At 52.5% G+C, this 11,563-nt stretch overlaps 1 protein-coding gene across 1 annotated transcript; it reads right to left on the bottom strand.

Moving 5' to 3' along the window:
• Nucleotides 1–2,345: 2,345 nt before the first annotated feature.
• LOC112120883 (serine/threonine-protein phosphatase 1 regulatory subunit 10-like) lies at nucleotides 2,346–11,403 on the bottom strand (the record flags this gene model as incomplete). Its single annotated transcript, XM_026660927.2, has 12 exons — nucleotides 2,346–3,867; nucleotides 4,243–4,491; nucleotides 4,836–4,937; nucleotides 5,342–5,453; nucleotides 6,725–6,800; nucleotides 7,313–7,559; nucleotides 7,831–7,983; nucleotides 8,335–8,482; nucleotides 8,725–8,825; nucleotides 9,080–9,189; nucleotides 9,644–9,749; nucleotides 11,347–11,403. Coding segments are annotated over 12 exons (1,571 nt in total), but the record flags the coding sequence as incomplete, so codon positions are not given.
• Between the last annotated feature and the right edge of the window lie 160 nt (nucleotides 11,404–11,563).

Raw genomic sequence — 11,563 nt, 5'->3', positions numbered from 1 at the left:
GGTCTCTTTATTCACAGGTGAAAGAAGCACTACCCAAGGATCCTAAGCAACCCTGCCATTCGTTAAAACCAGGAGACTGGGTCTACATAAAGGTCCATCAGCGAAAGACTGCTCTGGCCCCACGCTGGAAAGGCCCTTACCAAGTCCTGCTAACTACCAACACCGCTGTGAAGTGCCAAGGACCCACTGCCTGGACCCATGCTTCTCACTGCAAAAAGGCCCCTCCGCCTCGAGATAATCCCACTCCGACTGCGGATCAGTCTCTCTCTTCTGCTGGTATTTCTTTTCCTCCTTCTGGACAGCAGGAGACAAGGACAAGGTGAAGTGCTAGTAACCTCTCCCTTGTCCACTGACAAAACCACCATACATCCAACATCTGCTTAAAAAAAACAAAATACCACAGGATAAGGTGCTGGTAACCTCTCCCCTGCATGGTACTAAACCACGACTGCTCCAGGAAAGAAGAAGGAATGCTCGCTCCGCTGAAACTGCCAAAGTCCAGGGATTCCTGACTACAAAAGACATTAAAAACTGGCCCAGGTAAAAATAAATAAATAAATAAAAAATTATACACTGGCAGGGAGAAACTTGTGGGACCCATGCTTGGGATTATACCTATCTCATAGAACTGGAAGGGACCCTGAAAGGTCATTGAGCCCAGCCCCCTGCCTTCACTAGCAGGACCAAGTACTGATTTTTGCCTCAGACCCCTAAGTGGCCCCCTCAAGGATTGAACTCACAACCCTGGGTTTAGCAGGCCAATGCTCAAACCACTGAGCTATCCCTCCCTCCTTGAACTTTGGGGTTTATTCCACAGGCTGTGCCCTGTGTTTTTGGCCAAGTACCTTCAGCATGTATTGCTCTCCCTAATTGGCTTTCAGATAACAAATACCAAAGGCACCTTCTGTGACTTCCCCCTCAACCCCTGTAACATACCCAAATACAGACAATACCATATATTCTAATGAAACCCAATGGCCAAGGCCTTCACACCTTAGTAATCGATTTAAATATTTTTTTGAAAAAAAAAATATTTTTTAAGGTTCAGAATATCCCACATGAGTGAACAATTAAGTGAAAAACAGACGGGTCAGTAAAGATAAAAGTATATAATATCACTACAAATGAGCCTCAAGAATCCAAAATTAAGAATAGTGGGTTTCATAGCAGGGTTAATATAATGGCCATTCCTGGAGTCTGTAGTATGTCAGATAAAAGGGGTCCTTATTGTTATTTGGTTACCCAATTACATGATAAAAACTAGGGCAGCCGAAAAAAGCCACGGGTCTTATTATTCAGCACAGTTAACATGTAATTTACCAATTTCAGCCTGCACATGGGTTATCTCCGCCCTTAGTTCGATGACCCAGGAACTGCTAACAGAGATGGTACTGAATATCACTGAGGCGGAAAAGAAATTGTAGTGACAGCAGGTCTGTCCAGAGATTTGGGATTTCATAAATGATCAGCTCATGGCCATTCAGAGTAATCTTAAGCATCAGACTTGGCCCACTGCCCTTACTAATGCTTCAGGAGTACCATCTCATTTGTGGCCATGGAGACATACTTGGAGGTTTTCAGGGTAAAAGTGCAGGTACTCACAGTGCTCCTTCCAAGCATATGGGTCGGTTGAAGGGGTGTGGGCTCCCACATACCAAATCCTGCTGGGTCCGTGAAAAAAATGCATGTGAAATTAAATAATTAAACCACCTGGTATGCCTAGCCAATTTATAGTCAGTGCTCCTAAAATAACACCCACTGAAAAGCCATTAAACACTTTGGCCTTTAAAACCCGCACAGCTTCAATGCGTACAAGAGCTAAAGCATGAAAAAGTTGTCACGGTCCAGAACAACGTTTGTTGGAAGGGTATGGAACAAAAGACTACCCTAACAAAACACCTGCTCTTCCAAGCTAATAACAGCTGTGTAAATGTTAAGGCCACCACTTTGCAAGACATACATTTTAATCTCACCACTGCTGTGGAAAAATCATATTATCTATTGGCCTGTGGATAGAGTCCTACAATTAGCCCTTAGGTTTCAAACACCTTTTAATTGAACCATCTGAATATCCGACCAATTCCAAAGCCTACTTTCACTCCTACCAAAAGGTTAAAAAACAATCTCTAAATTACAAGGTCAAATCCATGTGCTTCAAAATATAGATCACATTAAAAAACACGCTTTTCATACTACCTATAAAGTATCTACCTTATGTACTAATTATAATGTATTGTGTTATGTACCTAAGGCTACAAAACAACCCCATCATATTATTACAATAAAAATGTTAATACTTATTGCTTTTGTTTAGTTTAGAAATGTTGTTGTTGTTGTAAACAACAAAAATACCTTCCATGTCCATACTAATCACACATTATCGTTACATCCAAAGCTTATAAGGCTAATCCATTTAATTTAAAATCAAAAATACAAGATCTAATAAAAATAAAGGTTTAAAAAGAATAGTTGGGCTAAAAGCAAAAAAGGAGATTTAAGTGCAGCCATCTTAGCTTTGTTACAGATAGAGCAAAAGTCAGGCTAACCCTAACCACGCAAGACTTATAACAGCAGGACTTGTGCAAGTGGGAAAGTGCAAGGGATGCTGTTTTAGCCTTGCCTTCAGATAAAAATGGAATGCTGACTTTAGCAGGAACCGTTGAAATAAGTAAAATATCAGAAAGAAACGTATAAACAGGACACAGCTGTTGGCCGTTGATGGATGTAATGGGAGTGTATAAATACTTGTCTTAAATTGCTTGTTTTTCAAAGATTTGCTAAGGGCAAGGGGACCCCCCCCCGTCCAACTGCAATCTTCCCTTGCAATTGCTTGAATAAACTGTCCCTGCCTTGTTGCTTACAGCTGCAGAGTGAAGGCTTGTTTTCTCCCACAGATCTGATACAAAGTTCCTAGATCAAAGGACTTGATACAAAGTTGTATGAAAATAGAGGTTATATGTGGATAGGCTTAATACAAGGTTATATGAAGAGACATAATACAAAAAGTCATATGAAAGTTATGTGAAGATGCTTAATGCAGAGATTTATCTACAATGACCCCATTGAGGGGGTGGAGTTAACAAGCACCCCCTTTGCTCAGTGGGTGGGGGGCAGTGGTTAAGGGACCCCTCTCCTCCCCAACCGAAGGACTGGTATCCTGCTGCTGCCAGATGGAGGGAGAAGTCTCCGGACCACGTGCCCGAGGAGGGCAGTATTTCTGGGGGAGCCGAGCAGTGTGGCCGGCTGCTCCTCAGGGCCAAGGCTCCCCAGGCAAAATGTCTTCAGAGTAGGTCTGCAGCAGGCAAACCTGTGGACAGACCGCAGCCCGGAGCCAGGTAGGGCAGCCAGGCAACCCCCCCTTTACACCTTTGCTGGCTCCACAGAGATATACACAGTGGTAACAATCCGCTTTGCTCCCCTTACCCCCAGGTCCCAGAGCAGGCGGCGGCTCTTGTGCTTGCAAAAAGTCATTGGGGGGACGTGGAGTCATGTCCCATCAGTACCACCATCATGTTAAAACACAGGAGGGAGCAGAGTGGTGGGGGGAATTCCCCCCGCAGTGGTTTCTCAGTAGCAGCAGCCGTCAGGGGGGGTTGCTCCCTCCCCCCCCCCCCAGGTGTTACAAGGCCTCACAGAAGCCATAAGTGGTGGCCGCAGCCCAAGTCCGACAGCTGGCACCCCAGAGTCCGTGAAGCGGGGGCGGCTGTGTTGGGCGGTTTCACGGGGCGTCGGCGGGGTGGGGGGAGGGCCCCGGGCGCTACGGCAGGGGCGGCCCGTTCACTCCGGGATGGTAGAAGGCACAGTTGTTCTCGTACCTGCAGCTGCCTTTCGACTTGAAGTGGCGACACACGGGGCGGCTCGACATGTCTGTGTGAGAGAAAACGGGGCGCAGGTCAGCCACGGCGGCAGGGCATGGCCAGAGGTTTGGCAGAGCAGGGAGGGGGATGGGGAAGAAACTACAGCTCCCAGCATGCAATGCTGCAGCTGAAACTGTCTTCCTTGTTCTCACAGGCCTATAGGGGGCTCTCTGCCACTCTGGGCCCTGCCCCCAAGGAGCAGGGCCTGCAGGATTGAATGGGTGCAATGCATGCTGGGTCTCCCCCATCGGCCCTCGCCACCTGCTGGATAAAAATGGGGGAGTGGAGGGGGCACTCACAGGCCCCTCCCATAAAGGGGCGGGGCCATTCCAAAGCCATGGCCCTCTGCTCCCCCTAGAGGGCAAGCCAAGCCCCCTGCAATTACCTCTTCCTTGGCCTCCATCATGACTCCGGAAGGGGGGCTCCCCACCTCGCCCCCGGTGGAAAGGGCCTGGGCCGGGCCCTGGGCCGGGGCCACCCCTTCGCATACCCCCCTGGGGGTTTCCTCGCATTCCGCCATCAGGGGGATCCCAGAACTCGCCTTGCTGGGGAGCGGGAGGGCCCATCATCCTGGGCCCACCAGGCATGCCGGGACCTGGGGGCATGTTGGGACCCCCAGGGCCACCATGGAGACCTAGGGGCGGGGAAGAGAGGCACAAAGGTTAGAGACCCCCTGTCTGAGCACCAAGGGCAAAAAGACACCTGCTGCCGAACCCCCACCCTACTCCATGCCACACGGCACCTCTTACTGAGCCCCCCACTCTGCAGCACAGAGCCCCTTAGCACCATACTGGGGCATTGGTGCCAGCACTGACTGCCAGGAGAGTGTCCCCTACTGAGCCTCCACCTGCTCCTTGCAGCCCAGCGCTCCCTAGCACCGCACTGGGGTCAGCAGTCCCTACTGACTCCGGCACACTCCAGCTGAAGGTTGACAGTCCCCTCCACCCCACCCCCAGAAGATGGTAGCTCCCTGCTTACCAGGCATGGGTCCTGGCCCCTCAGGAGGGAAATGCTGCATGTTCTTTGGTCCAAGTGGGAATCCATTGGCGAGGGGCCCTGGGCCCAGCAGCCCATGGGGCACTGGAAGACAAGAGAGCAGAGGGGTCAAATACAGCCAATGGGGTTACACTTCCCATCCCTTCCCATTCTAACCCAGGACACGTTTACAGGACCACCTCTCCTGGAACCCCTAGAGCAGGAAATCACAGACATGCACTCGCACACCCATGATGTCATTAGGATGCTGGGTGCACCAGCTCTCCCCTGGCCCCAGTCATTCGAACCAAGCAAGGTCACGTCCTTCAGATTACCCGCCTGCCAGAGCCCCTAGAGCTGTAAGAGCTGATGGTTTAGAAGTCCCAGGTGCCCCATGGACACAGACAGAAGGCAAAGAAACAGAAGCCAGAAGGCAACCGGCAGGACATGATTTTCTCCTACCAGCAGGAGGTGGGAACAGGGTCGGTGCCCCCCAACAGGTCTCTTACCTCCTGAGGGCCCCAGGGGCTGTGGCTGGAGGTTGCCAAGAAAGTGTTTGATCTTGTCCAAGTAATCTGGCTGCTTCATTAGCTCCTCCGTCTTGCGTTTGTTGGGCCCGCCCTGTGCAGGGAAGGGAGACAGGAGGGGCAGGGTTAGACAGAGTGTCCCTCCTCCCCCACACTACACCTCCCCCCCCCGCCCCAGGTCTCTCTGACTTCTAACTCTAGGGTGCTGTGCTAGTCCATTAACCCCTCTAGCTGGGGCCAGGGGCTGGCTTGACCCAACCACTTTGGGAGAAGGGGGTGATAGGAAAGAGTACCACCCCCCAACACGCATCCTCCCCACCCCAACTATTGCTCAGTTGGTGCATTATCTGAGTTTCCCCTTCCCCCTAAAACGCTGGACCGTCAACCAAGCTGGAGGCAGGGAGACCAAGCCAATGGTCTGCTCCAGCAGTGGTGGGGTGGCAGGGGGGAAGCAATGGCCCGCTCTGGGGATAGATGGGCCAGGGAGGCCCCACCCACAGAGCAGCACAGAGTTTACCCTTTTGGTGCTGGACCCTCCCATGACAGGGAGCCTATAGGGTCAGTCAGGCTACATGGCAGCTCCAATTACCATGATGGAGGGGAGGATCTCCTGCATGTTCATGGAGGAGCTGGGGTTGGGGCCCTGAGCAGGGCCGGCTCCAGGCACCAGCTTAACAAGCAGCTGCTTGGGGCGGCCAAGGGAGAGGGGCGGCACGTGCGGCAATTCGGGGGCGGCAGGTCCCTCACTCCCTCTCGGAGTCAAGGAATTGTCGCCGGCGATCACGATCGCGGCTTTTGTTTGTTTGTTTTTTCTCCGATTGCGGCTTTTTTTTTTTTTTTTTTGCTTGGGGCGGCAAAAATGCTGGAGCCGGCCCTGGCCCTGAGGGCTCTTGGGGAGCATGGGGGCCGGCATCAGGTTGGCCAGCACTGGGGGCAGCTTGGAGGCCCCGGCTTCCTCGGGAGACTGCGAGGCGGCGGCCGGGTCGAGTCCTTCCTGGTAAGCGGCCTCGTCCATGGTGCATTCCTGAGAGAGGGGACAGAGGAGACACTGGAGTCAGGACGGGTTGAGGGCAGGGAGGACGCCCCAGCCTCAGGGGCTGGGGGTCATGGCTGGAAGCACAGGTTCCTGGGCCTTTGCCCTTCTCTAGCCCATCCCTGTTTATACAGGGAGACAGAGACACAGAGTGGGGAAGGGCCCCCAGTGAGCTGGGATATGAACCTCTTGCTCTAACCCCTAGACCCCTTCCACAGTGAGGAGCAAACCCAGGAGTCCTGACTACCAATCCCCCTGCTCTATCCCAACAGGCCCCCTCCTTCTGTCCCCCAAAGCAGGGTAGAGCACCCGGGGCCCTGGGCCAGATGTACCTTGTTGAGCGGGATGAGTTTGGGTGGCAGGGGTTCATAAGACTCTGGGTTGGGTTCGTGGGGACTATCTGGAATGCTGCGGAGAGGAGAAATGCTGGTCACAAATCAGCACCAAGAGACGTGGTCGTAGCCCCCCATTATGGGGCTCTCAGCACAGCCTGATGCCCCCCCACCTCTTAGCTCCCAGCACAGCCTCACAGGCCAGGTCCACACACCCAGCCAGCATCCACCAGCCATGGGAAGCAAAGACAGCAGGGTCAGAGGGGATCCTGGTGCCCAGCAACCTAGAGAGGCCCCTGGTGGGGTCATCTGCTGGGACCTCTGGAGCTGAAAACAGGGTCTGCGTTCCCTGAGTCGAACAACCAGGTCGACAGGCTCAGTGGCAGCAGCCGGCTCATATGCCGCTAGAGAAGGACAGAGCCATGCTGGATTCAGGTAGGTGGCCTTAAATTTGACACACTGGCTGTTGCACGGTGCAGCCATTAGAGGAGGACAAAGAGCCTACATTGAGCAACTGGGAAATGGTGCCCCGGCCTCGCCCCCAGTATCCTTCCAACCTCTCACCCTGCCCCCCAGGGCCACACCCACCTCTCCTTGAAGAGGAAGATCTCCGGCAGGATTCCCTTCTCCCTCTTGGCCTGGGTGAACTTCTCGTGGCTGCCGCTGCCCGGCTGCTCCAGGGAGCTAGGCAGGTCGATGAGGTTGGGGTAAACCCAGGGCACCTTATTTTCCATGGCACTGTGGCTGAGCCGGCGCGCCGTCTCGAAGGCTTGCCGGTCCTTCAGCATCTCCTGCTTGGCTGCCTCGCCAAAGTCCTTGATCTTGTTCAGGTTGACTGCCGGGGGAGGAGAAGAAATGGGGAGGGGTTTAGTCAGGGGACAGACAGGTCACTGCCATCCAGCCGATGGGAAGGGTGCGACACCCCCACTCCGTAATAGGAGTTCAAAGGCCTCGTATCCCTTTTCCCACCTGCAGAAGCCAGGTAGTCCCCTGGTGCTGGAGCAGAGCTGGCACCCCCTAGAGAGAAAGGCCCCATGCCCCAGTCCCCTGGCGATAGATGGGAGCTGGTGCCCCCTAGAGGGAAAGGCCCCTGCCCCAGTACTCACCTCGCTCAGTATCATCCAGCTCGAAGTAGAAGTACTCCTGCAGCTTGCTCTCTTCAGGCCAGCTCACTGTCTTCTTCTTGCCCTTCTTGGTGAACCGCGTGGAGTCAGCGACGCTCTCGGACGGCTTGGAATCTGAGTTCTGCTCGGACGAGGCTGCGGGGACGGGACACAGAGCGGCTCAGCGATCAGACAAACACACACCACGGAGCCTGGATCTAACAACCGGCGCCAATGCCTCCTGAGCCCAACCCAGGACCCCCAGGTGAAGACAGCCCTGCCAGCCCCACAGTTAAGCTGACACAGAGGCTGCCCGCCCCCCGCCACCAAGGCAGCTGTATCCCAGCTGGCATGGCACACCCGGCCACATGCATTATCGGTTTTATGGCCTCCTGGGTGGCAACATCAGGTCTGATCCAACACAGCCAGGATGTTGGGCTGACACCTACCACCCGCCCAGGTTAGCACAATAGAACCCGTTGGCTCCAATGCCTTCCCCATCCTTACCGGTCTCCATCAGCTCTGGGACCTCTACTGCCGGCACAGGGGTACCGGGCCGATCCACCTCCATCGGCTCGGATGCAGTAGCGGGTTCTGGTGAGGATGGTTTAGCAGCGCTCGCTTCTGGGGCTGGCTTCCCTTCAAACGGGCTCGCCTGGGACACAGAGAGAAATGTGGGATCAGTCTAATGGGAAGTGAACCAGTAACTCCCAGCCCCTGCACCAGACCCCACTCCCCTCTCATTGCTGAAGTCAGAACCCAGGGGTCCTGCCTCCCAGCCCCCTGCTCTAACCCACCAGATCCCCCCACGCCCCGAGCTGGGGACAGAACCAAGGGGTCCTGCCTCTCAGCCCTCCCCACTCTAACCCACCAGCCCCCACCCAGAGGTGTTTGTACCTTGGCTGCCGTAGGAGACAAGACTTTCTTTTTCTTTTTGATCTTGATCCCCGGGATGGGGGCAGAGTTAAAGGCATCCAGGAAGCCCAAGCCCTCCATTGCTGCAGAGAGGGGGGGAAACAAAAGAGGTTACACAAACTGAAAGCTCCACACACCTGCAACTTCACATATAATCCTACCCCTCCCCCATGCTATACCCCACTCCCATCCCAGAACCAGGGATAGAGCCCAGGAGTCCTGACTCTCAGCCCCACCCCTGCAACCCCGCTACTCTCACCAACTAGACCTCACTCCCCGCCCAATGCTGAGGACCGAACCCAGGCATCCTGACTACTGGGGCCTCAAATGTACTCACGTTGCACGGGGATGATCTTGACTTTGATTTCCTTGGTGCTGTTGGGGGTGGTGTTCAGAGGTTTGTATTTCTTCTCTACTGGTGGGTTGTCTCCAGAGGGGGCGGACGTGCTGTGAGAGGGAAAAGCAGACATGGCACTGAGACGCTGAGGCCACGGCCCAGGAAAGGGATCAGGCAAGGAGCAGGCAAGCCCAGATCATGTGATGATGTGGCATGAATAGCAGAGAAAGCACAGCACAACCCTAGGGCTGCTTTGCAGGGGGCTGAAGGGGCAAGCAGGGGCGGCTTGGGGAAGGTTACCAATGCTGGGCCCGTACTACACACAGGGCCTCGGGCAAATGCCCTCAGCACTCAGTCCTGCCTCCCAGCTCCCCCCATTGTAACCCACTAGATCCAACTCCCCTCCCAGATCCAGGGATAGAACCCAGGAGTCCTGCCTCCCAGTTCCACACAGAGTGCTTCTCAGGACTGAGGAACAGAGCGTAAAGGTGAGGCAGACAGAGGAAGCCATAGGCGCAAGGTCTGGACGCTTTCCCCAGAGCAGGGCAGGATGCTCAGACCAACCTCTGTCTCTTCATTGGCATCGGCTTCAGGTTGTATTTTTCAGACACCACTACAGCGTTGAGGTTCTTCTTCAGAGGAACCAGTGAGGGAGTTGCCAATTCCAACCCTACCGCAAAGCAAAACTCAGGTTAGTAGAATACAGCAAGGGGATAGGCCCCACACATTTCCATAGTACCTCATCTGCAAGGATCCCAAAGGATTTTTATGTTGGGATTGGTCACGCAGCAGGGAAATGCAGCCACCAATTGGCCATGTGTTATGTCCAGGTGGCAAGCCTCACAGGAAATAACTCATAGATTATCAGGGTTGGAAGGGACCTCAGAAGGTCATCTAGTCCAACCCCCTGCTCAAAGCAGGACCAATCCCCAGACAGATTTTTGCCCCAGATCCCTAAATGGCCTCCTCAAGAATTGAACTCACAACCCTGGATTTAGCAGGCCAACACTCAAACCACTGAGCTATCCCATCTCATACAGAGATGAATAGAGTCCTTAGGTCAGTTTCACTGCAGAGATGGTGCATTAGAATTGCAAAGAGTCTCTTTCAGATTCACTTAATCAGGTGAACAATAGGCTTTTCAAGTAACCTTCTATTTCCTAAACATCACTGGTAATTAATTACATGGATTAAAATAAGGTAACTATCCATAAAGCAGTTAATACACAGTTTACCAATGACAGTATTACACCCAAGTTTTATCTATATGTTAATATTTCCTTTCCATCTCAGATTTAACATACAGCCCTAGACAGAAACCCTTTCGTTACACTGTGAACCTCTAACAAGATGTGACTAAACATAGACTAGTACAATTAATATCTTCTTCCAGTTCTTTAACCATAAAAGTTTACATTTCAAAACTCTAGGTTATCTAATGTGGAAGGGCCCTAATTTCCATTTACACACATTTCTAACATGTGTCTAAAGGGTGAATCTGGGTCAATTAGCCTGCAAGTTGCTTAACCCTTTCTGGCCCCGTATCACAGAAGTTAGGATCTTGTGTGGATTCTCCCATGTTTAGTGAGGTGTGATCTCCGTGTGAAACATTTTCTACAGTCCAAGCACTTATGGGGTCTCTCTCCTGTGTGGATCCTCTGATGTAAAACAAGGGATGATCTGATTCTGAAACTTTTCCCACAATCCAAACACTTATGGGGTCTCTCTCCAGTGTGGATTCCCTGATGTTTAACAAGATCTGACCTACACATGAAAAACTTTTCCCACAGATGAAACACTTATGGGGGCTCTCGTGTGTGGATTCTCTGATGTGTAATTAGTTCTGACTTCCAAATGAAACATTTCCCGCACTGAAGGCATTGAGAGGGTTTCTCTTCTGTGTGGCATCTCCCATGGTTATTAAGGTCTAAGCGGTTATTGAAGCTTTCCCCACGGTTCAAGCATTGGGAGGATTTCTCTCTAGTATGGATTGTCTGATGTGTTACAAGCTGTGAGCTCGGAATGAATCTTTTCCCACACTGCAGGCAGTGCCAGGGTGTCTCTTCCTTGTCTGCTGAGCTCTGGGATCCTTGTCTCCTCTCCCACAGTTAATAGATTCAGCCACTTTCTGCCCTAGGTGGTTTCCCAGCAGCCTCTCTGGGTGGTTTCCGACCTCTGCCCATTTTCCCAGGCTTCTCCCTGTTCCAAGCAGTGGAAAAAATTCCATGCAGCACTTCCCATAAAGGTCTCCTGTGATTCCACTTTACCAGGAACTTCTGCATCATGATTTTCCTCTTCATTCTCACTCACTCTCTCATGATGAGCTGGGAGAGAGATAATCCAGACAGGAGTCATTGTGCTGGGGAGAAAGAGGAATAGTACCGAGGGAAAACCGAACACAAAGACTGAGGGTATGTCTACACTACGAAATTAGATTGAATTAATAGAAGCCGGTTTTATAGAAATCGGTTGTATACAGCCGAT

This window comes from Terrapene carolina, unplaced genomic scaffold (assembly GCF_002925995.2).
Source record: "Terrapene carolina triunguis isolate 2854851 unplaced genomic scaffold, T_m_triunguis-2.0 Scaffold849, whole genome shotgun sequence".
Lineage (NCBI taxonomy): Eukaryota > Metazoa > Chordata > Testudines > Emydidae > Terrapene > Terrapene triunguis.
Note: the sequence above shows the minus strand (reverse complement) of the source record. Positions and strands in the feature narration are given on the sequence as shown.